Below are 24,602 nucleotides of genomic sequence, written 5' to 3'. Positions count from 1 at the left end.
AGGGATCGGTGCCGGTGGCAGAATGTGAGGGATAGGTTGTTGTTCTCAGGTTCTCACACTGCACGGTGGGAGGTGCCGTTGCAGACACGTCGAGGAACCCTACACCCAGACTTGAGGTCCTAGGGTGGCTGGCGCTTTATCTTCTCAAGAGTATCGTGCGGCGGCAGCTCAGAGGATGAGCCCGGCGCCCTCCTCCTGTCCCATCAGACCTCCGACCATCAGGGTGCGGGGCGAGGGTCAACCAGGAACTGAGCAGAGATGGCCGAGAAAAATCAGGCCCGGGGGTTCTGCCCTCCATCCCAACAGGAACCGATGAAACACAGACCTTTAGCCAAAGCGGTGGTTGTAGCCGATGGCAGCCTGGCGCCCGCGGGAACTGACCCAGGCCACTGCCCCTGGGCTCAGAGATCCTGGTGGCATCAAGCTCGCACACGCAGGCCAGAGGCGCCTTCCCAGAGCAGGGGCCACCGTCACCACAGGCACCACCTCCTCCCACCTGCCTTCGCGTTTCCTGAAAGGCGCCGCCACCCAGCTGCCGCGGGGGCGACGGAGCGCCGGGAGGACCTGGGACCCGTGGGCGGCGCCAGGCGCGCGGCGGAGGAAGGTTGACTCGTGGACATTCAGGGGAGCCAGTGGCTGGATGGCCGTGCTGCGCTCCTGCTTGGTGCGCACCCAGGCGCCCTGAGCGTCCCTTCTCCGCACGAGGCCCGATGGGTCCTCCGGCAGCGCTGGGCGGACTGCACCGCTCTTGCCTCGGCCCCGCCAGCGGGGAGCCGCTGCGTCTCCATCAGTTTGCAGAGCTTGAACGGTAACTCGGTTTCTCAGGCCACCTGCCAACCCGAGAAAGGCCAGAGGACAGTCTTGGGGTCCAGAGAGCAGTGTGACCGCGAGGAGAAGAGCCTGCCTGGAGCTTCCAAAGACACAGCGCGCGAGGCGAGGGGGCCGGGCTGCGCGCCCGGGTCCCTGGCTCATCGCGCAGGAGGTCCAGCCGGGCAGCCGAGGGCATCCGTGCAGGGAAAGGAACCTCCCCCACCAGGACTGGGCTTCACCCAGAGCCGGCCTCGCCGGGAGCCGTCGGACAAGGTGCACACGCCCCGCTGTGAGACCCATAGAGGGAGGCCTGGAGGCACTCTCCGAGGAGGCTGGTCCTTGCTCCTGATCCCAGGGTCCCCCATGTGGACAGCCCAGGGGGCCGTGATGGGGGCAGCAGGCCTGGGCCAGGAAGGATGGGTGCTCGCAGAGTGAGAAACGGTCCAAACCGCAGGGCCTCCCTGTTCTTTCGTCTCCAGCCCTCGCTCCCGCAAGGGGAGACTCAGGCTTTGGGAGCGGGTGGCAGAGGTCAGGGAGAAAGAGCCAAAGATGACGACCCGCAGCTGCAGGAGCAGTTCCACCGTCTGAAGGACTTTTTCTTTTTGTGGTGGGAAGGCAGAAGGCCCCCTGGATATAAGAGGGTCCCCCCAGATTCTTCTTTTGGGTGCTCGTCGCTTTGATGCGTGGTTCTGTCCAGGGTCTATGGCTGGGTTGGGGGGCGGTTCACCCCCATCCACCAGCCTCTGCTTGATCCTCTGCTTCAGCAGTTCCCACGCCCCTTCACCAGGCCTCCCACCAAATAACTAGCTTTATTTGCCTTTGGATGGCTTCTGGGGAGGGTGGGGCTGGCAGCAGCCAGGGCTTCACATGCCCTCCTTGAACCTGAGGCAAGGACCAGAACTGAGGCCAAACCCAAAGAACTCTACAGTCTGGGACCACGTCAGTCCATTCAGGGGAGGGTGCCACCTCAGGAGATGCATGTTGGGAGGCCCAGCCCCTGGCTCTCATCCTCGGCAGTGCTGTTGCCTCATGGTCTGCAGAGACTTCATCCTCTGCAGATGGTCCTCTCCTGCTTCCCCTGTGGTGAGGATGGAGAGGAGGGTGCCACGGGGGGGAGGAGGATGGAGAGGACGGTGCCACGGGGGGGAGGAAGATGGAGAGGAAGGTGCCACGGGGGGGAGGAGGATGGAGAGGAGGATGTCACGGGGAAGAGGAGGATGGAGAGGAAGGTGCCACGGGGGGGGGAGGAGGATGGAGAGGAGGATGTCACGGGGAAGAGGAGGATGGAGAGGAAGGTGCCACAGGGAAGAGGAGGATGGAGAGGAGGATGCCACGGGGGGGGAGGAGGATGGAGAGGAGGATGCCACGGGGGGGAGGAGGATGGAGAGGAGGATGCCACGGGGGGGAGGATGGAGAGGAAGGTGCCACGGGGAAGAGGAGGATGGAGAGGAAGGTGCCACAGGGAAGAGGAGGATGGAGAGGAGGATGCCACGGGGGGGGAGGAGGATGGAGAGGAGGATGCCACGGGGGGGAGGAGGATGGAGAGGAGGATGCCACGGGGGGGAGGATGGAGAGGAAGGTGCCACGGGGAAGAGGAGGATGGAGAGGAGGATGCCACGGGGAAGAGGAGGATGGAGAGGAGGATGCCACGGGGGGGAGGAGGATGGAGAGGAGGATGCCACGGGGGGGAGGATGGAGAGGAAGGTGCCACGGGGAAGAGGAGGATGGAGAGGAGGATGCCACGGGGAAGAGGAGGATGGAGAGGAGGATGCCACGGGGGGGAGGAGGATGGAGAGGAGGATGCCACGGGGGGGAGGAGGATGGAGAGGAGGATGCCACGGGGGGGAGGATGGAGAGGAAGGTGCCACGGGGAAGAGGAGGATGGAGAGGAGGATGCCACGGGGAAGAGGAGGATGGAGAGGAGGATGCCACGGGGGGGAGGAGGATGGAGAGGAGGATGCCACGGGGGGGAGGAGGATGGAGAGGAGGATGCCACGGGGGGGAGGATGGAGAGGAAGGTGCCACGGGGAAGAGGAGGATGGAGAGGAGGGAGCCACAGGGAAGAGGAGGATGGAGAGGAGGATGCCACGGGGAAGAGGAGGATGGAGAGGAAGGTGTCACGGGGGAGAGGAGGATGGAGAAGAGGGTGTCACGGGGAAGCTGGTGGCCCAGGCCAGTCCCGCAGCTCTCCTGGGGCTCCTATGCTTTTTCTGGGCATGTGTTCAAGCTCAGGGGGTGGGGGCAGGCTCCTCCTTGGTCTCTGGGGAGTCGGGGCTTGGCAGCACTGGCTCCTGTCCCGGGATGGCTCTGGAGAGCACCCCTTTGGAAGCCTCTTCCACCCACCTCCGGCACGTCACCCTCGTGCCAGATAATCCATGGTCAGAGAAGTCAGGATGGTTACCTGAGGTTTAGTCCTTTAAAAGGGGACATTTAGGAGGCTTCCGAGTGCCAATCAATGTTCTATATGTTGATCCGGGTGCAGTAAGATTTCATAAACATTTATAGAGGGGCATCGCATGATTTTTGCATTTTTATGCATACATTATACTCCAAAGAAAACATTTATTTTTAAAAATCTATCCTTATGTTGGAGACTTTAAAACCATAAATACACTTAAAAGAAAGCAGTTATTGAGCAGCCCCTAGGGTTTGTGTTGGGAGGAAGTGGCAGGTGTGTGGAAGACCCGGGCCGATGGGATTATTTTACCTTCAATGCCTTGGGGACGACAGTCAACCCTCTTGCTACCCTGAGACATAAAATAATAGCAGTGCCCTCCCAGGGCTGAGGGAAGTGGGCAAGGAATTATGAGTAAAAGAAACTTTCCAGAGTCTGATGGAAGGAAGGAGCAGATAAAAACATGCGCAGGGGAGGCCCCATCCCCTGAAGATTCTCACCATTTTCCACACGCGTACCGCCAGGGATTTACAAAGAAGACTCTTTAGAACTAGCAGAAACTATAGGCAAAAGTTGACGAATCTGATTATATGAAAATTGAGAATGTCTTTCCATGAAAAGTATTGTTGACAAAACACACACATCACATTTTCGAAGAAGGAATTTGCAATGTCTAAAAGTGACAAGAAGTTAAAATGTATTGTCTGCAAAGAGCTCCCACAAATCAGCTCTTTAAAAGGCAGAAAGCAGAGGGAAATGTTTATCTGTTATAAATCAGGAAACGAAGAAAACGAATTGAGCCCATAGCCCCACATGGGGGATATATACAGGCAAGAGAAATCGTCACAGAGAAATAAGGTGATTACATGAAAGCATTCATTTCAGAGTTACTTGAGGTTAGGAGGAAATTAGAGGAAACTATGTGTCCATCCTTAGGAGAGTGGATAAGTAAATATACGAAGGTAGGTAGCACTTAAGAGCAACAAACTAGATTCAGCAAGGAGGAAATAAGTTTAAACAGTAGCAAGTAAAATGAAACAATAAGGAGATAAAATCTATGGCAAGCTTCCATTTATATGAATGTAGAACACACAAAACCAGACACAGTTTACAAAGATATTTGCATATTTAAGGATATATCAAACATTATAGTGGGTCCCAACAGTTGGATTTTCAACAGTTGGGTTTTCAACAGTTTGGTTGAAAGGGAAATGGAATTCAGGGTCAGGAATGAAGAGGGAAAATGCATAAATAAAACAAAAGTGACACTTTTCATAAGCCAGTGATGGTCACATGAAATGAGGAGTATAGTTAACTTGATCTTGCCCCCAAGACTCCGGATGGGGGTGGGGGAAACATGGGAATATGAGGTCATGGTCCCTGTCTTCAGGCAGCTGACATTTCTTTGTTTGTGTGGAAGAACGTTATAATTACACAATAATTAAAAAATTAGCTAGAATATTGTAGTGTTTTCATGGTATAGATAATAGACAATTATATCAGCTGTTTTTTTTCCCTATTTAGACAGAAAAATAAAAGGAAACTTCATGCAAAAATTATCTTATTGTAGATTTAAATGTGTAAGATGAATTCTATTTATTTCACTTTCATAATTTTAATTGCAGAGCCTCTTCTGGCAGAAAATTTGTAGTAAACTATTCAACTAAGGCAATTATATATAATCTGTCGGATATTTTATTTCAACAAATTTCCTAAGGTGTTTTAAAAGAGGCTTATGGCTATGGTTTCCTACTTTGTCTACTCCTCTTGCTGATACTTAATGACTTGCCTGGTTTCCTATCCTTACAGCCCAAGAACATCGTTAACTATTCCTAAATAACCCACACTTGCACACTCACATTCACCTCACACATGAGGCAGTCTGGGTAGAAAGATTTCTAACAGTTAGGGAGTCCACAGGTATTGCTTGTCTGGACAGTACTGATTTACCCCTGTCATCCCATTTGAGTATTAATAAAACCTGCTTTCACCCTGAGACATGTCCTCATTTACATAATCAATCATATGGTCCTCCTATTAATCATTACTTACTGTCTTCAACCAAAGAATAAAAATTAGGATAAAAATCAAGGTGTCAACAGTCAAAGATTTTGCTGATGATTTATGGTTCTTTTTAAAATTTCCCACATGAAAGCTCTCTCTTTAAGAGCAGAGAATTAAAATTGTACAAGCTGTGCAGTGTTAGGAATGAATTCTGGTCTGAAATTAGAATTAAGGTTAACTTACAGCTTCAAATGGTGGTACCATCAGCCTGTTAGCCTGAAAACACTTTAAAGCATTTAGATCCTGGTCTCCTATACCCTCAAAACTAAAGATGCAAAAGGTTTTTTTGTTTTTGTCTTGTTTTGGTTTTCTAAGCTATGTTACGCTTAGAATAGTTTAGTAGTTTTTCTCAAAGGAAAAAGTCTGTCTAAATATTATAACAAATTATATTTATAAGTATCTTTTTTATAAAATTGGTACATAAAAATGAAAGACTATATTAAAAGCTCAAGAAAAATAATGTTAGAATTTCCCTTTATAATTATTACAGAGTAAAGAATATTTAAAGTTAACTTTACCTTCTGCATTGAGTTCTCTTGAGATGATTAATATGATAATCAAAGCCAAGCCTTTCGACCTCATCTTCTATGGTGTGCTTAATAAAGTGTTTAACCATTCTAAAGTACTAGGGACTCCGCATTAAGTACACAATACGTCTCCTGAAAAAAGTTAATTATTTACAAGATCTAAGTCCCTTTGTAACAAGCCTTACATTTGATTTAAAACAGTTTAGAATAATACTAAAAATACACAACTACATTAATTGACAGTACTTTTCACGCCACGGTCCAATAAGAAGATGACCACTGATGAGGGCAACGATAACAGCAGCAAGATAATTAACTCAGGCTGCATAAAAAAAACAGGGTAAATTTTCAATGTTAATTTCCCAATGTAAGTCCATGGAGTAAAGTTCATTGGTGGCCATTGATTTCTTTACCACTGTAGATCAAATGAAGGGATGAACTTAGGTACATGAATTAATGGATCCTTGATATGAAAACAGTGTTGTCTAGACTGCACTGCTAAAGGGAAAAGTGGCCTTAATTGTCTCGAGCAGTGATAGAATAATATTATTGATTGTAAAGTCTAATGTTGAGAGAGGTTGTATGCTGTGGCAGGTGATTAGATAAGCACTGTGCTGAATTATCATTCATGAAAAATGCTTTGACTATCTGGTCTATACCAGGACATGCTCTAGTCTTGGGTTTATAGCAGTGAAAAAATAGATTCCAATGACTGTCCTCACGGAGTTTACATTCTAATGGGTTTTAGTTTAAACTACAAAATAATACTGTGAGGTGGGTTTACATTCTAATGGGTTTTAGTTTAAACTACAAAATAATACTGTGAGGTGGGAACTATTATTATTTCAGTTCAGGAACTTTTTATTAAAATGCAACATATTAAGAGAAAAGTGCATGTACGATTAGTGCACGGATCAATGGGTTCTCACTAACTGAACACATCTGTGAACCAGCACCCAGAACAAGAGGATACACTAGTTCCCAGAGTCCCTGCTCCGGGTCATTGGCGAGGTCTACTCCCAGTATAAATACAATCTTGGCTGCTGACAGCATAGGTCAATTTTGCCTGGTTTTATTCTACATAAATGAAATCCTAGAGTTTTTAATTTTTTTTTTAATATCTGGCTTCTTTTGTTTAACATTTTGCTTGTGAGATTCGTTCCAGTCTTGGGCTGTAGAAGATAACTCCTTCCCTGCAGTTTTCCACTCTGCTAATATGGCATGAATTACCCACCCATTCTACTCTTCATGGACATTTGGGTGACTTCCAGTTAAGGAATGTAAGATAGCCTCTGCTTATTTTCAAAGATTATTTCTTAATTTGAAAAATTTCGAACATAACCTCCCCCTGGATTCTACCATTCACATTTTATTATACTTTTTAAAATCATGTACTTATTCATCTATCCATCTGTCCTTTTTTGACGCATTTCAAAGTAAATGGTAGGTAGTTGTGTGTGCTCCTCTAAAAACTAAAGCAAATATATCATTCACCCAGTAATTTTAAAGATTCTTTTGCCATGAAATTTACAAAGAAATGCAAAACTTTTAAGTGTACATTCTGAGCCTTGAGCAAGGCATACAACGGGATACTTCAAACCGCTGAAGTAAACAGCATCTCTAAATGTGGAGCATAGAAGTTGCTGAAGAGCAAACACCTGCACGCTGACAGCGAGGCTACAAATCAGGATGGATTTTCACTCGAAAGCTGCCTGGGTGTGAGGGAAGCAGATCACTGCTGCCTGTCCTAGTAGGTCAGCACTTATTTTAGAGCAGATAGGAACATACACGGAATTGAATGGTCTTGTAGGAAAGTGGCCATGGAACCCAGATAGCCTCAGAGAGAAAGTAACAATAGAAGGAAGACACTGAGTAGCCTATGTCTTTAATAACATTGTTAAGGTGAATATAAATGTCATCGGACTGTTCTTCAAATGTACCACAATAAAGATCAATCAAAATTATTGATAAGAGGAAGAATCTGTTCCAAATACTCAAACAATGTTCAGCAGGTATGAAACTTAATGATGCTTTGGCAAAGCAAGGGCAAAGTTTAGATCAAGTTTCATTTTGGTCTCATTTAGATAATTCAAAATAAACCATCACTATTCCAAATACAAAAGTTATCTGCAGTAATAATGGAATATTATTCATAGAATAAAACTCTACTCTCTAAGACTGGTTTCTGAAATAGGCTTCTGTATAATTGGAGAAAAAAAGAGTCCATAATTTATGCAAGATGCAGAAGCACTGCTTTATGTAGACCCCCCTTAAGTATTCCTAGAAATAAGCAGCTTTTTGGACTATTTCCTTCTTCCTTTATATAGGTTGGAATTTTTTACACACTCCAACAAATACACATGCCCTCAAATGAGAATTGTAAGTAAATATTTATCTGCATTATATTTACCTCTGATAAAGAACCTATAAGCAAAATATTTTCATCGGAATTCTCCCTTTTTGGTAAAAGCAGAACTATAGTAGATTATCACTCTTTCTTGACTGAGTGAACAATATAAAAATTAAAAGGAAGCCTGTTAGGAAGCCTAGCTACTAGCAACAAGCAATCCAAAAGACAGTATTTTCTTAATCAGCAAAGATTTTTAAAGAGAATTTTAAATTTTAGATAAAAGAAACGAAGAATAGAAAAAGTTTGTTTGTTACATATATCTTTTTAATTTTAACACAAAGTCAGATTTTAGAAGTTGTACAAGGAAAGCAAAAAGCACTTTCCATACGTGTGATCAGCTTTCCTATTTCTTTTCCTGTACATACTGAGATATTTGCCTTTGCTAATAAGGAATGCCAAGTGTGTCCATCACCATTTGAATAGCTTTCAGAGGATTCATGATTTCATCCAAGTTATCTCTTCTCAACACTCAATCCGGTTTAAGTCTGTGAGAAGAATAAAAACCCTGCATTAATCCAGTTCCTCTCTTAGAAGACTCATGTGCATCGCTTTGTCTTAACTGAAATGTGGTCCCTCCTGGACGCATCACCTCCCTCACAGGCCCTCACACGGGTGGGAGGCTTCATGTCATCGCCGTTTACGACTTTACACTATTTCTCTCCATCTTCCCTGAAGGGTGATCCTGGCTCCTTTGAAGCTCAGGCTATTCAGCTCCCAAACCCCAGGGTTTTGTCTGTAAACCTGGTCCCTGGTCTTCCCTCAACTCCTGCCCCATCTCAGAACTTCAGCAGCCTTGTAGCTAAAGAGCCTGCCCCTCACCTCTCCGTTTCTGCCCCCTTTCCTGTGGGTCCACTCAGCACACCCCCCCGTCACACAATCACAAGATTAGCCTCTGTCACCCTCAGAAAGTGCCCGGCCACCGACTGCTCAGTCTGAGCCTTCCAGCCCGAACCGCCACTTGGGATTCATCCACGCCCTTTGACTTAATACGTGCACGGCTCACAGCTTCCTCCCACTGGGGTGTCCGCTTCAGGGGACCTCAGCACGTGCCTGTCACCCAGCACAATGCTGGTCTCCTTTCCCTCCCGTCTAGCTCGGGTCCCTCAGTATCATCTCCGTTGCAAACGCTGTTAACGCTATTGCTGCTCTTCCCTATTGAATTCAACTAGAAAGCTCTAGGTGGATTCCAAGTTGAATCCAGGCATTGGCCTTCTCCATTCCTGCACAGCTGGACGTTGCTAAAGAAAACCTGGACAACCAGGCTGGCTGATTTTATGCCAATGATTGAAATTACCTAGAAGTTGCTTCCTTTCTCTTTCCCCAAGATGACTGTTTCCTTCTTTCCAAACGTCCCCCCCACACCCTCCCCCATCTGCTTCTGAGCTGATGTTTATCATCTCCTTCTTCACTGAGGAAACAGCAGCACATCCACCTTCCTCACATGAATCCCTACCCCTATATGCATTTCCACCTTCCTGTTCTTTCCAGTGAAAATTCCGAACAGCTATTAATTGGGGGGTGGTCAGACAGAGTGGGTGTATATACCCCTACCATGGAACAGCACTCTGTGAAGAAAGAGGTGCAATCTAAGCCATGCATCGAGATGGATGAACCTCAAGAGCATTACGCTAAATAAAAGAGTCCCGTCGCAAAGAGCTACCTCTGTATGATTCCATTTATGGGACACAGCAGAAAAGGCAAAACTAAAGGTACTGAAATCACATCAATAGTTTCCAGAATCTAGGGGTAAATAGGAGAGAACTGACTACAAGGGGGCACAAGGGAACTTTGTTGTGACAGAAATATTTTATCTCAGTGGTAGTGGTTTCACAACTGTATACATTTGTCAAAACTCATTGAATTGCATACCTAATTAAAGGGTACATTTATACTGTTGGGAGTTTTACCTCAGAAAACTTGCTTATGTCAAAAGGAAAAAAAAAAAGAACCTATTCATTCATATGTTAATAGTTTTTACAAGATAATTAATATTAAAATGTACCCAGTCCTTAAATAAAAATCATATGTAGTGATGGTTCCCACTAATAAATTTCATGCAAGTAGACTATTTTTACCTTATACTGTGAAATATGCATGCACAAAACAAAATTTACAACTATTACATATTGTATAATTATGAGTAATTATAAAGCTAACTGCTATAAACCCAGGCCAAGAAATAGGTCACTGTCAACACTGTTGGATTTGCACTAAGTAGAGAACTGATGAGTTGTAGAAAGGAAGTAGGGAAAGAGGGAGAGAAGGAGAGAGGAAGGGAGGGAGAGAGAGGGAGGGAGGAAAGGAGGGAGGGAGGGAGGGAAGAGGGAAGGAAGAAAATTAAACATCATGAGTTAATCTAGTTCATCAAAATCAATTAAATCTTTTTGTTAATAAGCTAAAATCAATTAATCATTTTTAAATAAAATTGAACTGCCTGAACAAAATGTAAAGTCACAGCTGAAGTTCAGTAATGGAGAATACACCAACAAACAAACCATACAAGTTAAGTATAGCAACTATTTAAAAGAAAAACCAACAAGCAGTATTATTTGATATATAGACTTGACTACCACAGGTACATCCTGGGTTTTGTGCCCATCCTGCTGCAGAATCCTGAGGGCATGCATCTCTCTGAGGACCATCAGATTTTCCGACACGACAATGGTAATAAAACCTACAGAAAATAGAAGTATACACCAGTTAAAGGCTAAAGGAAATGAAAACATTGAGGATTTTAATAAAAGATTAATTTTTTAAAACAGTCAACTCCTAGTGGTTTTCTTTTTTAAAATATATTTTTATTTATTTATTACTTATTTATTTTTGGCTGCTTTGGGTCTTAGTTGCGGCACGCGGGATCTCTTCGTTGCGGTGTGTGGGCTTCTCTCTAGTTGTGGTGTGCAGGTTTTCTCTTCTCTAGTTGTGGTGCGCAGCCTCCAGGGTGTGTGGGCTCTGTAGTTGTGGCACGCGGGTTTCAGAGTGCATGGGCTCTGTAGTTTGCAGCACGCAGGCTCTCTTGTTGAGGCGCATGAGCTCAGTAGTTGTGGCACGCGTGCTTAGTTGCCTTGTGGCATGTGGGATCTTAGTGCCCTGACCAGGGATGGAACCCGTGTCCCCTGCATTGCAAGGCGGACTCTTTACCACTAGACCACCAGGGAAGTTCCCCCTAGTGGTTTTCTAATTCAGTTAGTTTTAACATTCTAAATATTATTGAACCATGCACCATGTGAAAAACTCAAATTCCGATGAAGTTTTTATGAGCAGTGTTCCATCAAAATGTTTCCAGTGGCATCAGATTGGTGTAGATTCCAGTCCTGACCAGTCATTGGCATTCAGCGAGTCACTTAACATCTGAGCTTCTGTTTCGTCAGTGAAGTAGAAATAATAATACATACCTCACTGGGTTTTATAAAAATTTAAACTAGAAAATGTATTTAAAACATCCTAGTATTGTCATTTGTAAATGCTCAGGAAGGAGTTCATTATACTTGTTGTTACATCTGGTACCACATCTTATATATTTAAGAAACTAACAGGAGGGCTTCCCTGGTGGCGCAGTGGTTGAGAATCTGCCTGCTAATGCCGGGGACACGGGTTCGAGCCCTGGTCTGGGAAGATCCCACATGCCGCGGAGCAACTAGGCCCGTGAGCCACAACTACTGAGCCTGCGCGTCTGGAGCCTGTGCTCCGCAACAAGAGAGGCCGCAACAGTGAGAGGCCCGCGCACCGCGATGAAGAGTGGCCCCCGCTCACCGCAACTAGAGAAAGTCCTCACACAGAAACGAAGATCCAACACAGCCAAAAATAAATAAATAAAAAAGAAACTAACAGGAAAATTGCCATATAACAAAATGGCAATAATATATAATGACAGGGTCTATTAACCTAATGAGCATTTATTAAAGGACATTAAATTTCATACTGAGAGGTCAATTAAGCTAACCAAATGTCTTTATAAGTGAGACCATATTTTATTAAAGAATCTATTAAAAGTATATAATAAAAAAATTATCTTTTTTTCAAAAATCAAATGGTATACTTACCTTTAGGCTGATTTGTAGCCACAAAGGATTATATGACAGCAACCGGTTCAGGACTTTCTGTCGTTCTCCTGAAATGCAAGTGAAAAGCAAGTAAGCTCAGACAACTAATCAAATAGAGATAGTCAATAAAATTTCATGGAGAGAAATCAGTGGCAAAAAAGGAAAGTCGCATACATGAAATAATTCAAATAAAGTATACTTCCACTCTTTAATATACATACATGATCACGTTTACGTTTGTGAGATTTTAGGCAGCAAAGCCAAACTCTGAAATACAACATTTCTAGAGTATATTTGAAGAACTTAAAGTTTAAAGAATTAATCTCAAGATTTCTGTAATGTTCTTACCCACATCTTTCCAAGAATTAACCGCTTAACTTCAATGTCAATTTCAAGATTTTTCATAGCTTTAACCATTTTTTCAGAAGTCAATAAATGACACGCAGCACAACGTAATCTATTTCACTTGCAACGAGCGGTATAAGCTCTGAGAGACACTTCATCCTTGGTAGGAGCTCTCGGGACACTTAACACCTGCAAACTGTATCCCAAGTCGAACCACTTCTCACAACCACTATTGTCCAGGTTCCAACATGATCACCTCTAACCCAGACTAATGGGAGAGCCTCTCCTAACTGGTTTCTCTGCTTCCACCCTCATTATAAATTAGAAAGCTAAGCCCTTAAAGAATGTGATTTGTTAAAATTAAATTCTGAAATGCAATTTGAATTTTTATAAAACATTTTCTTCCCTCAGGAAGTTCTCGGTCTAGTACAGATGTGTAGATAGAATCACAATACACTACATAAGGAGAACACATGAGAAGTCATGGGACAAGGGGAGGGAGAGCTAAGTCACCTAAACGGCAGGACAGCCTCCTGGCGGGGGTGACCCTGAGCTGACCCTGCAGTGGACGTGACACACCAGGAATGGGGGGCCTTTCGCTGAACTGCAAAGTGCCCGGAGCCAAGAACACAGATAAGAAAAACAAGACAAGAAAGAGGTTGGAAGAGGTAGAAAAGAATTCAATACTATTAAAAATAACAGTGACAGCTATAGTTGAATACTTTGTGCCAGGCACTATCAGAGTCTTGTAATTTGGGTTACCTCATGCAGTCATCACTTAAGTTGCTTATTATGGCTGTGATTAGAAATATCCTGAACTGCAGAAAATTTAGGCTGGTTATGTTTTCTTAAAAGTGTAATAATTTGACTTCATTTCTAAAGCTTGGATTTTTCAAAAATAGCTTTTGGAGATTTTGAACCCTGACATTCAGCAATCAAGGTAAAACTTCATTTCTTCTCTCATCTTGAGGAGGTTGTGAGGCCTGAGAATTTTCATTTGATGATGGTGATAATTTACATATATGCTGAGATATACATATATATGCCATGTTATCTTTTACACATTGACTTGGGGATAGAATTGGACTAATTGACTCTGATTCTAGATCCTAATTTAGTCTGTAATTATCATTTATGAAAGAATCTGGACTTAAAATTGCGCAGTAAATCTCATGCACACGTTTTAATTCCAAATGCACAGGCTTTGAATAATCTTTTACAAACATATCTGGTGAAAGACATTCCACTAATTCTGGTTCATTATTAGCTACATGGCTATTGTTCGCAAAAAAATCTGGACTTAGAAAATTTCCTTGGCTTTGTGTGATGTTCAAAGTTGAAGAACAGTTTGGGGGTAAGAATGAGTTTACTATTCTCTTCACTTTGGCCATTAACATTATCTATGGGGTCAAAGGAAGTTTCAGTTATGACTTTCTCATTAAAATTATATCTTTCAAAATGTTGGGGATGGTTGTATATATGTAATTTATTTAGTAGATTTGAATTATAAACAACATTACTTAGGTGTATGTTTTGTGGCTGCAAAGGCTTTTGATTTTTAGTTTGTCTATTTTCTTTCTTAAGGCATAACAAAATGTAGTGCTAGTCTTTTTATCCTTAATTGAAAGGTTAATCGGCTAACCCAGGAGGAGAGCACATATGCAAAAAAGATGCTCAAAGTGTTCACTCCATCTTTCTTTTCTCTGCCTTCTCCTCTTCCATCCAACTTCCCATGAGGAAAGCCTTCCATTATTTGTGACAATCTATAGACTAAGGCAGGGAGAGCAAATCAGTTCTGAGAGACCCAAAGGGATTTATGACTGATACCTGCTTTTCAGACTGCAGTGATAGTCTAGCTATAAAACTTCAGGTTTTATGGAGACAAATACCCTCAGAGGTGTAAAAACAGAAATAAAACATAAAGCATTTTACTTTTTCCCTTTTGCAAATCTTTATTTGGTCTCCCCCGCCCCCCAACTCCACCCTTTAAAAAAATTTCTTAGGTAACTCAAACAAATGAGGGAACAGATCTGTCATACTACTTTCTTTTAAATATGCCTCTATTATCTTCAGTAATGGCATTCTTGGATATGCATCACTGTTAATTTTTTGAACAGAAGCATTGCCATGTGTCTGAGGTAAGAATCTTACTATTTTATCTAGATTCTGAAAGACAGCAGAAAGAATTACAATAAAAAAAAAAAGTGGGTTGCATCTCCCTCCCTTGGGAGAAGATTGAAAAAAGGTTGACAATCAATAAACAAGATGATCTCTCATATTTCCATCTAGTCCTAAGATTCTGTGGTCTTTGTTTACACTTTTTATTAGTGACAGATCAGAAAACGGTAGTTGCAGCCAGTGACAACTGAAGCTGCCTTGTTATTAAATGGATCTGGCCCGCCCCCTTGTGGCCGTAAGTGCAATGACCATAACTGTCTGAGAAGCCTGGCTGTGAAGGAGGAGGAGGGAAGAGTCAGGTTTGGGGCTGCCTTGCCAGTCTCCCAGTCACATCAAATTAGCATCAAACTCATTGCACAATAGACAGGTGGCTTATTTTCTTGAAGAAATGCGAGCGGCCTCATGTTAGCCTCTACTCGTTTGCAGAGCAAAAGCTCCTATTTCCAGAACTGGCACCAATGAGTCTGTTAAACCATCCAGTTGAGTTGTTCATAACCCTGGTTACAGAGATCACTTGAGGGGTTTGTAAAAAGTAAAAATGCCCTGACCCTCCTCTATGTCCTCCCCAGGAGTGATGTTGAAGCGGGGTCCTGGTACCAGTGGTTTTTTTAAAGCTCACCACTGAGGTAACGTGCAATCAGGATGGAAACACCACGTAGCTTAATCCCATTCAGTAGGATGGCTGGTGATTTTAACTGAATGTCATTATGAAGACCCAGACCCAAATGACAAACCCCCTACATTACAGCAGTCCTATGCAGATTCTAACACACCAGTATTATTGAAGTTTTAAAAAGAATGACTAGGAGATTAAAAGAAACCCAAGAGATCATTTAAAAAAGTTTTCCTTGGATAGGCCCCAATAAATCTGCTCTACAAAAAATATCCCAAATGACAGTCTCCTGGTCTTCGTTCCACTTCAGGCCTAGATATATTGTATGGTAGACTTATTTTTATACTAATTTTGAATTTCTGTCATTCTTTGGCAAGTATAACACTTTACCTAGTGGTTCTTGAGATGCCATCTGCATACATAAGACCTTGTTTAAAATGGAGTTTTCTGTATTTACCCCCAGAAAGTCACATGAGTAAGTGTGGAGTGGTGAGTAGAAATCTCCCGCATTTAACAAGCAATCCGGACAAATCTGATGCAAGTGGTTGCAGGCACCTCAGAGAAGTGCTGCTTAGTCAGACCGTGACATGCTAATTCACTGGAGGTGTGGGGTGTGCTTTAGATGAGGGATGTTCTAATATTTATTTTCTACTACAGTGCTTCTCAAAACGTGGTCCCTGGACCTGTAGCAGAGGCATCACCCGGGAACTTCTTAGAAATGCAAGTTCTTGTCCTGCTCTACACATATGGAATCAGAAAGTCTGAGGGTGGGGACCCAAAAGTATTTTAACCAGCCCTCCAGGTGATTCTGATGTCCAGTCTCCTCAAACCATCCCATCCTCCTTGATAGCTGTTTGATGTAGCTTCTTCTTGTTCTTAGAATTTTTTCCCTCAACCTCCTAACATATGTCTTTAGGAAGGAACCATGTCTCATGTCTATACATCAATATAAGGGAAAGTGCATGGGATTTAAAATTATAAGAACTAGATGGGAATCCCAGCTCTGTCAATTGCTAAGAATAAAACCATGCATACATATTTCCACCCTCTGAGCATATTTCCTCATGAAAAATCAGGAAGAGAACATTTATTCAGGACACAGAGCCCAGACTTTTGTTTGAAGCTTTCTCTCATTTGAGCACCATGCACAGGTGCAGTTGGCATTACTTTCAACTAAGAGATGAGAAAATAGAGACACAGAAGACTCAGAAGAGTGAACTGAGCTGCCCACCCTGATCCACTGGACACAAACCCTTTGATAGTGTTGCCTTATCTGCAAATGTGGATAAGGACTCCATGAGTTTGATGTAAGGATTAAATAAGGCAACAGAGCTTAAAAGAATTTGTAAAAGGTAAACATTATGTTTGTATGTATTATCTTAGTGGTTTGGTGGGTTGAGTGGAATCAGCACAACCAGACCTGAAGCTGAGGGAAATCAACAGCTAATAAAAGACAAGTTTTGTTTTAAAGCAGAAACCATAAAACATCATAAACAGATGGTTTAAAAGATAAGAACAGTTAACTTTTACAGTATAAAAAGTGTAATTCTAAAAAAACAAAACCCAAAAACTTTAGTTCCACAAAACAAAATGAACAAGTATTATGTATTATGAACAATGTATTATGTAGATAGAAAAAAGTATATATCTTTTCACGAAAAGAAAAGCAAACATTTATAAACTAGAGAGAATGGGCAGGTTCTTAAGTTGCTCATATTTGAGGAGCACAGGGGTAAACTCCTGCTAGCGAGAAACACATCATGATAATCCAAGGGATGCGGTAGCATCCTGAGTCCTCAAATTATCTATCTGTGGTGGCAGCATGAGATGAAGTGTATACAAAGGGCAATTTATTCAAAGATCAGGTGGCCGCAGCACACAGTGGCTATGCCAACACTTTATAAATGATTATAAAGCGTAAAGTGTCACCTGGTTTCACCTGACCACCCTGGAGAGCATACACAGGGAAAAAGAAAATGAAACTCTGTGAACATCCAAGGGTACCACTAAGAACATATCTTGAGAACAAGAATGTGTGGACGGAAGGCCTGAAGAAGCCCCTCACTTCCTGTGGTCTCAGGGAACACATGGCCAAGGACTAATCCCGAGGCTGCTGGTAAATGTGGCAGCACTGATTAAATGCTCGACCCTACCAGCCCTCCTAGCTAAGGGGAGGGAGGGGGACCCCGGGAAGGAGTATGGTATTTGGGCAAAATGTTAAAGGCTGAGAGCTTGTAATTCTCCCTATTCCCACAAACCTCCCTCACCAGCAGAGGCAGACCCTCCACCGGTCCGTTATATTGATGACATTTTCTAATTAAATCTGAAGAGCAAGAAACAGCTGTCAGGAACTGGGAGGGTCTGAGAATTACCCCACTGAAGTTTTACTGGAACACAGAGACACCCATTCCTTTACATGTCATCTACGACTGCTTTCACGCTACAAAGGCAGAGTCGAATAGTTCCAGGAGAAATCATATTGCCTGCAAAGCCTGTACTACTTAGTATCTGGCCCATTACAAAGAAGTTTGCTGACCGGGGATCTAATCCAAGGAACCAAACAACTGGATGTGACAAGCAACATTCCATTATCAAGTCAAAGTGGTGAACACCAGCCCAGGGCTGAGGAGGCCCCAGGTTCACAAGCTGCACAGACGACTCAGGTCCTGTAATATCTCCTCCTCCTACGCTGCCTCTCTCAGTCTATACCTCGGGGAAAGTGGGGATTTCCTTGACCATTTCATAAAGGAAGAAAAAGCCTGGTTTATGGATGGATGTGTATGGTAGGCCAGATGTGAGCAGAGCTACGCTCTAGCCTCCCCTCAGGGTAGATGAGAACACTCAGCAGAATTTTGGATGGTGCATCTAATCCACTTCAAAAGGGAGAAGGCACGTCTCTGCTCTCTGCTGACTCAAGGGCACAGTCAACAGGTTGGGCAGCGGGTCAAGGGTGTGGAAAAAGCAAAATGAAAACTTGGTGACAAGTAAGTCTGAGGAGGAGAGGTATGTAAAAGGGCATCTCAAGATAGGGATGGGGGACTTCCCTGGTGGTGCAATGGTTAGGAATCTGCCTGCCAATGCAGGGGACATGGGTTTGAGCCCTAGTCGGGGAAGATCCCACATGCTGCGGAGCAACTAAGCCCGTGCGCCACAACTGCTGAGCAACAAAGACCCAACGCAGCCAAAAATAATTAATTAAAAAGAAAAATAGGGACAGGAAGTTAAGAAATTTGTGTCCCTAGTAAATGCCATCAGAGAATATCCAAGGCAAAGGAAGAACTCAAAAATCAGGCAAACAAGACAACCTGTCCTGCTTAGATGTCAGAACCTCTTTCCTCAGAGACCCCATTCTTACTTGGTGAACCCATGTATACACTGGCCATGGCCGCAGATATGGGGGCTATGAAAGAGCTTAAACAGTCTCCCTCTTTCCAAGGCTGATTGGATGTCCCACCGCTGAGAGCCTGACCTGCGAACAGAGGCCAAGCAGAACCCCCAGTGTGACTCCACTCCCCAGGGACCAACCAGTTACCTGTGGCATGTGGGTTACATTAAACCCTTTCTATCACAGAAGAGGTGGTATTTTCCTCTCTGGAGTAGATGCGTTTTCTGAGTATAGATTGCTGTACCTGCCCCCACCATCCATGCATGGACGTACAGAATGCTTTCTCTAGAACCAATGAATCTGTGGAGGTTTTCAAAGTGTGTCTAAAAATTCTTGATCACTTCTCCCTTCAAGAGGGGAATCTTAATTTGTGTCCCTTGAGTGGTGTGGACATAGGGACTTGCAGTGGCAGATGTGATGTGCTATCACTTCCTAGATTAGGTTATAAAAGACTGCAACTTAAATCCTGCCTGTGTTCTCTTTCATTTTTTCTTGGGGGCAGCAGCTGTGTATCTATCACCAGGCAGCCCTGTAGAGAGAGGCTGTGTGGGGAGGAACTCTGGCCAGAAGTGGGCTTGGAGGTGAAGCCTGCTCCAGGATGGCCTCTAGAGACTGCAGCTCCCATGAAGTTTGACTTCAACCCCAGGATGGCCTCTAGAGACTGCAGCTCCCATGAAGTTTGACTTCAACCCCAGGATGGCCTCTAGAGATGGCAGCTCCCATGAAGTTTGACTTCAACCCCAGGATGGCCTCTAGAGACTGCAGCTCCCATGAAGTTTGACTTCAACCCCAGGATGGCCTCTAGAGACCGCAGCTCCCATGAAGTTTGACTTCAACCCCAGGATGGCCTCTAGAGACTGCAGCTCCCATGAAGTTTGACTTCAATCCCAGGATGGCCTCTAGAGACCGCAGCTCCCATGAAGTTTGACTTCAACCCCAGGATGGCCTCTAGAGACTGCAGCTCCCATGAAGTTTGAATTCAACCCCAGGATGGCCTCTAGAGACTGCAGCTCCCATGAAGTTTGACTTCAACCCCAGGATGGCCTCTAGAGACTGCAGCTCCCATGAAGTTTGACTTCAACCCCAGGATGGCCTCTAGAGATGGCAGCTCCCATGAAGTTTGACTTCAACCCCAGGATGGCCTCTAGAGACTGCAGCTCCCATGAAGTTTGACTTCAACCCCAGGATGGCCTCTAGAGACCGCAGCTCCCATGAAGTTTGACTTCAACCCCAGGATGGCCTCTAGAGACTGCAGCTCCCATGAAGTTTGACTTCAATCCCAGGATGGCCTCTAGAGACCGCAGCTCCCATGAAGTTTGACTTCAACCCCAGGATGGCCTCTAGAGACTGCAGCTCCCATGAAGTTTGAATTCAACCCCAGGATGGCCTCTAGAGACTGCAGCTCCCATGAAGTTTGACTTCAACCTCTGGCCCTGAGCCAGAGCCACCCAGCTCAGCCAGTCGATTCCTGACCCACAAGACCTGTGAGGTAATGTCTGTTGTTTCAAGCCACTACATTTGGTCTAATGTGTTACACAGCAATAGAGAATTAGGTGTCCCACACAACACCGCCCCTAGTGGGAAAGCTTGGAATTCACTAGTCTTCTACCAGCTGCCTGCGGAGGCTCAGTTATGGTGCCACATGCAGATGACAGCTGGCCAGGTCGGGTGTGTCCTGTCACTCAGCTCGTGCCTTAGACCAGCAGCGGTCCGTCCCATGGCCAGAGTGTACAGTTCTGGGAATGAGGGGCAGTGGCGAGAGTGACCCCTCTCACTGTCGCAAGGACAAGCCCATTCATGGGATTTTCTACACTTCAGGCTCCTTGGGGAAAAACAGCACATGACTACTTCAAGCATAATAGTCCACTATTAATATTTAAACTTATATTAATTAGCCACTTAAAAACCATTAAATAATGATTTATACATTTTAACATATAAAATATTTCAAAATGGTATCTAGTTTATGAAAAATAAAGAAAAATTTAATAACTGTGCCCCAAGACACTGGTTTTCTATGTGCTCATGGTCTTTTTTTTTTTTAACATCTTTATTGGAGTATAATTGCTTTACAATGGTGTGTTGTTCATGGTCTTTTTATTCAATTTTTCAGGAGGCAGGCAGAGCACTGCATTGTCATCATGTGAAAATGTGTTCAGTAAAACCTAGATATGCTTTGTTAGGACCAAAGAACTTTATTCTAAATATCAAAACAACACATAGAACTAGTTCAATATACAATACACTTCCTAGTCTTCACATAGAACTGAATTTTTCTATAAAGACATTGGTACTCAGGACACACGAGACAGTCAAAATATCTATAAAACTCACAAGATACTTTACACACAGTTGACAAAATAATAAATCTTGATATTTTAGATTTTTCTTTGTAATTGTTTTCAAAAGTGTTCTAATGATTAAAAAGAAAACTTAGGATTGGAGACTGAAAACTAAGTTCAAAGGCATTTCCGCTTTAGTGTACATCATAAATCCCGTAATCAGAACACTTCCTACACAACACGGAGCAGCCAAATGCCCACCTCTGTGCTCATTTTTTGGCAGCCGCACTCATCAGTTGTAATACAGTTTTGTCCACAGGGATAAGAAAAGTCCGATTGTTACAAGGAATAAAAATTTTGTAATTACAAAGCAGGAATACCAAGCAACGAGACGAAATAACAATGAGAAGTGTGCATGCTCTTCATTCAAGAAATGTTTGCCCTTATTATGTTGATGAATGTTCCCTCTATAACCACTTTGTTGGGATTTTAAAAGCATAAATGGTTGCTTACAGACTAGAGAAATTCTTAATGAATTTTATTTGTACCTGGAGTTCTGAAATATTAGGGCAATTATAAAACAATGTTGCTTTTTTCCCCTTCCACTCCTGCAAACTCGATATATGTAAAATAAGTTAGACTCCATAGCTTCTACTTCTTAATAACCTTAGCCAAATGCCATCTTACCTGGAGGCTAGAAGGTGAGACTGAGTGTTCTGATGCTCTAATCACATGGTGGGCTCCACTGGCAACCAGCCCCATCTTTAGGTGCTTTCCCAAAGTCACCCCATTAACGTAACAATATACACATTTATCACTCTCAGCACTTAGTAAGTTCCCAGGGTTTTTGGAACTGTGAACCAGGAAACTTGGAGGAAGACTAAATATGTATGAGAAATATATTTTGGTCATCTTAATGTCCAAATACATATGCATTTTTATAAGTCACAATTTCACAGGAGGAAAGTCTTCCCATCTCATTTTATGAGGCCAACACTAACTCTGATACTAAGTTCAGATAATGACACCACAAGAAAAGAAAATTGCAGACCAATATTGCTGATGAATATAGATGCAACATTTTTCAATAAAATATTAGCAAACTGAATTCAATAATACATTACAAGGATCATACACCATGATCAAGTAGGATTTATTCCAGGGATGCAGAAATGTTTCAACATTCACAAATCATTGTGATACACCACATTAACAAAATGAAGGGGCCGCGCTGGGCCGGGCTGAGGGCACCTTGGGAGGGTTGAGGGTCGCAGGGCTGGGAGTGGGGGGCGATGCCTGGGCTGAAGGGGGCGGAGTCTGGTTGGCGGGGCTCAGGCCCCGCCTCGCGGGGCAGGGGAGGCTGGTGAGGGCGCACGGAGCCTATGAGGGGTTGCAGCAAAGGCTTGAGGAGCGAAGCGTCGCGGCTGGAGCTGCAGAGGGACGGGGCTGGGGCCAACTTCGGGGAGCTCGTAGAGCCGGGTGGGTGAGGAGGGATTGAGAGGGCGGGCGCTCCGGCCATGGGGTCCTGACAAGGTCACAAGAAGAGAGAGGGGAGGAAAGTTGAAGGGTTGAGAGGAGGGCGTAAAACCAAACGACCTTCCTGCCATCAGCTTCATCTTCTCCCCGGGTCACTATTCCCTTTCCACCTTTGGCGACCCTCTTCGGCCCTAGGAAGGAAGATTCTTCAATCACTATGTCAAGTGACACAGATGTTTCTCTTTCATCATATGATGAAGATCAGGGATCTAAACTTATCCGAAAAGCTAGAGAGGCACCATTTGTCCCCATTGGAACGGCAGGTTTTGCAGCAATCGTTGCATATGGATTATATAAATGGAAGAGCTGGGGCAATACTAAAATGTTCACCTGATCCACATGCACGTGGCAGCCCAAGGCTTTGTTGTGGGAGCAATGGCTCTTGGTATGGGCTATTCCACGTATCAAGAATTCTGGGCAAAACCTAAACCTTAGAAGAGGAGAGGCTGTCTTGATCTTGGTGGTGCTTGCTTTAGTTAGACATCTCATATTGAGGTTATATGTTTATGTTGAAAATAAATTCTGTGGGTCGAACAATAACATGGTAATTTGAATATTGGCTTCCTTTCTTGCAGGCTTGATTTGCCTAGTGACTAGTTCACTAGCTAGGTCATTCAGGGGAGTCAGATTAGCACAAAAACACGTCACTTTTAAATGCACTTGATAGTCGTACAATGTCCACTTTCTTAAACTCTTCTGATAAAATTAGTTGTAAAGAGGACAACATGCCAAACCTGAAAATGCTCCCAGTTGCTGCAGAATATCATATGCTTTTGATGTAATGTAGGAATCCTATTTACCCCAGTTAATTTAACTCTTTCTGACTGCTTTGTGGACTGAGTACTGTTTTTAAGGTCTGGTTGGCTCTTGAAGAACGCTTTCAGAACAGTGCATGGAATACAACATTATAAACCTCCCGGCAACTATGTGTGTGTTTTTAAACCAAACCTAAAGAGCTGGTAACAGCTGCTTTGAAGTAGTATCTGTTTCAGAATCATAGCTGTAAACATGAGAATAACTTAACTGTAGATCCCCGTTTAGCTCTTTTGTAATTGCAGAATTATAGTTTGCTGCTGTTATATTAGAATAATTTTTAAATGGCATTTTGAAATAGAAGTGTGTATTTTAAGTGCTAATGCAAAGGTAAATGAAAAATACTTTTTAAATGTGTGCAGTCTGTTTATTTTCTCTGAAAGAATCATGAATGTTAAACTAAATAAATTGCCTATAATGGAAGTGATTTATGAGCAAACTGGTTTGGTCAGACATTACACAAACTTCGGTATACTACAGACTGCTTTGTTGTACTTGTGAAATTCTCTTGTCTAACCCGAATTTACATTCCATGGTGATAACATGGTACCTGTAGTGTTATTAAAGTAAGTGAACACAGACACACACACAAAAACAAAACAAAACGAAGGATAAAAATCATATGATCATTGCAATAGATGCAGAGAAAGCATTTAACAAAATTCAACCTCCATTTATGTTAATGCTGTCAATGAACTGGGTATAGACGGAAGATACCTCAACATAATAACGGCTATATATGACAAGTACACAGCTAATATAATATTTAACAATGAGAAGCTGAAAGTTTTTCCTCTATCATCAGGAGGGACAAGGATGTCCACTAAAAGCGTTCCTGGACCCAGTTCCAATGTGGTTGTGTGCCTGTGTGAAGGCTTTCCAACACCAGCAAGCAATTCCCAGACATCAGCAAGGTGCCCAAGAAATCAATTTAATTCTGACACTACCCAGAGATAAAATCAGATTCCACAGGTAAAGGGCTCAGTCCCACAAGATCACCCTCTACTTCATACACCAGTTATAGGGCCAGGTTGTACCCGTGCTTCTCACCAACCAGCTACAAACTGGAGGTTCCAACAACCCCCTCCAACTCAGCATGCCAATCAAAGTCCAGGTTGTTACATGTACTTCTGACCGACTGGCTATAAATCTGAAGTTCCCATCTTCCCCTTCTTGGGTTTGATTAATTACTCAAATGGCT

At 43.6% G+C, this 24,602-nt stretch overlaps 1 protein-coding gene and 1 pseudogene across 1 annotated transcript in view; one reads left to right on the top strand and one right to left on the bottom strand.

Moving 5' to 3' along the window:
- F13B (coagulation factor XIII B chain) overlaps positions 1 to 5,874 on the bottom strand; it is a 37,585-nt gene extending 31,711 nt beyond the window's left edge. Inside the window, exon 1 of the mRNA XM_007167285.2 lies at positions 5,788 to 5,874. Within this exon, the coding sequence (XP_007167347.1) occupies positions 5,788 to 5,851 (64 nt within the window). The 5' untranslated portion in view covers positions 5,852 to 5,874. The remainder of the gene's footprint in view (positions 1 to 5,787) is intronic.
- A 16,871-nt stretch (positions 5,875 to 22,745) lies between these two features.
- Positions 22,746 to 23,023, top strand: LOC102999022 (HIG1 domain family member 1A, mitochondrial-like; annotated as a pseudogene).
- The last annotated feature ends 1,579 nt before the right edge of the window (positions 23,024 to 24,602 follow it).

This window comes from Balaenoptera acutorostrata, chromosome 1 (genome assembly GCF_949987535.1).
Source record: "Balaenoptera acutorostrata chromosome 1, mBalAcu1.1, whole genome shotgun sequence".
Classification (NCBI taxonomy): domain Eukaryota; kingdom Metazoa; phylum Chordata; class Mammalia; order Artiodactyla; family Balaenopteridae; genus Balaenoptera; species Balaenoptera acutorostrata.
This window is presented reverse-complemented; position numbering and strand designations above follow the sequence as displayed.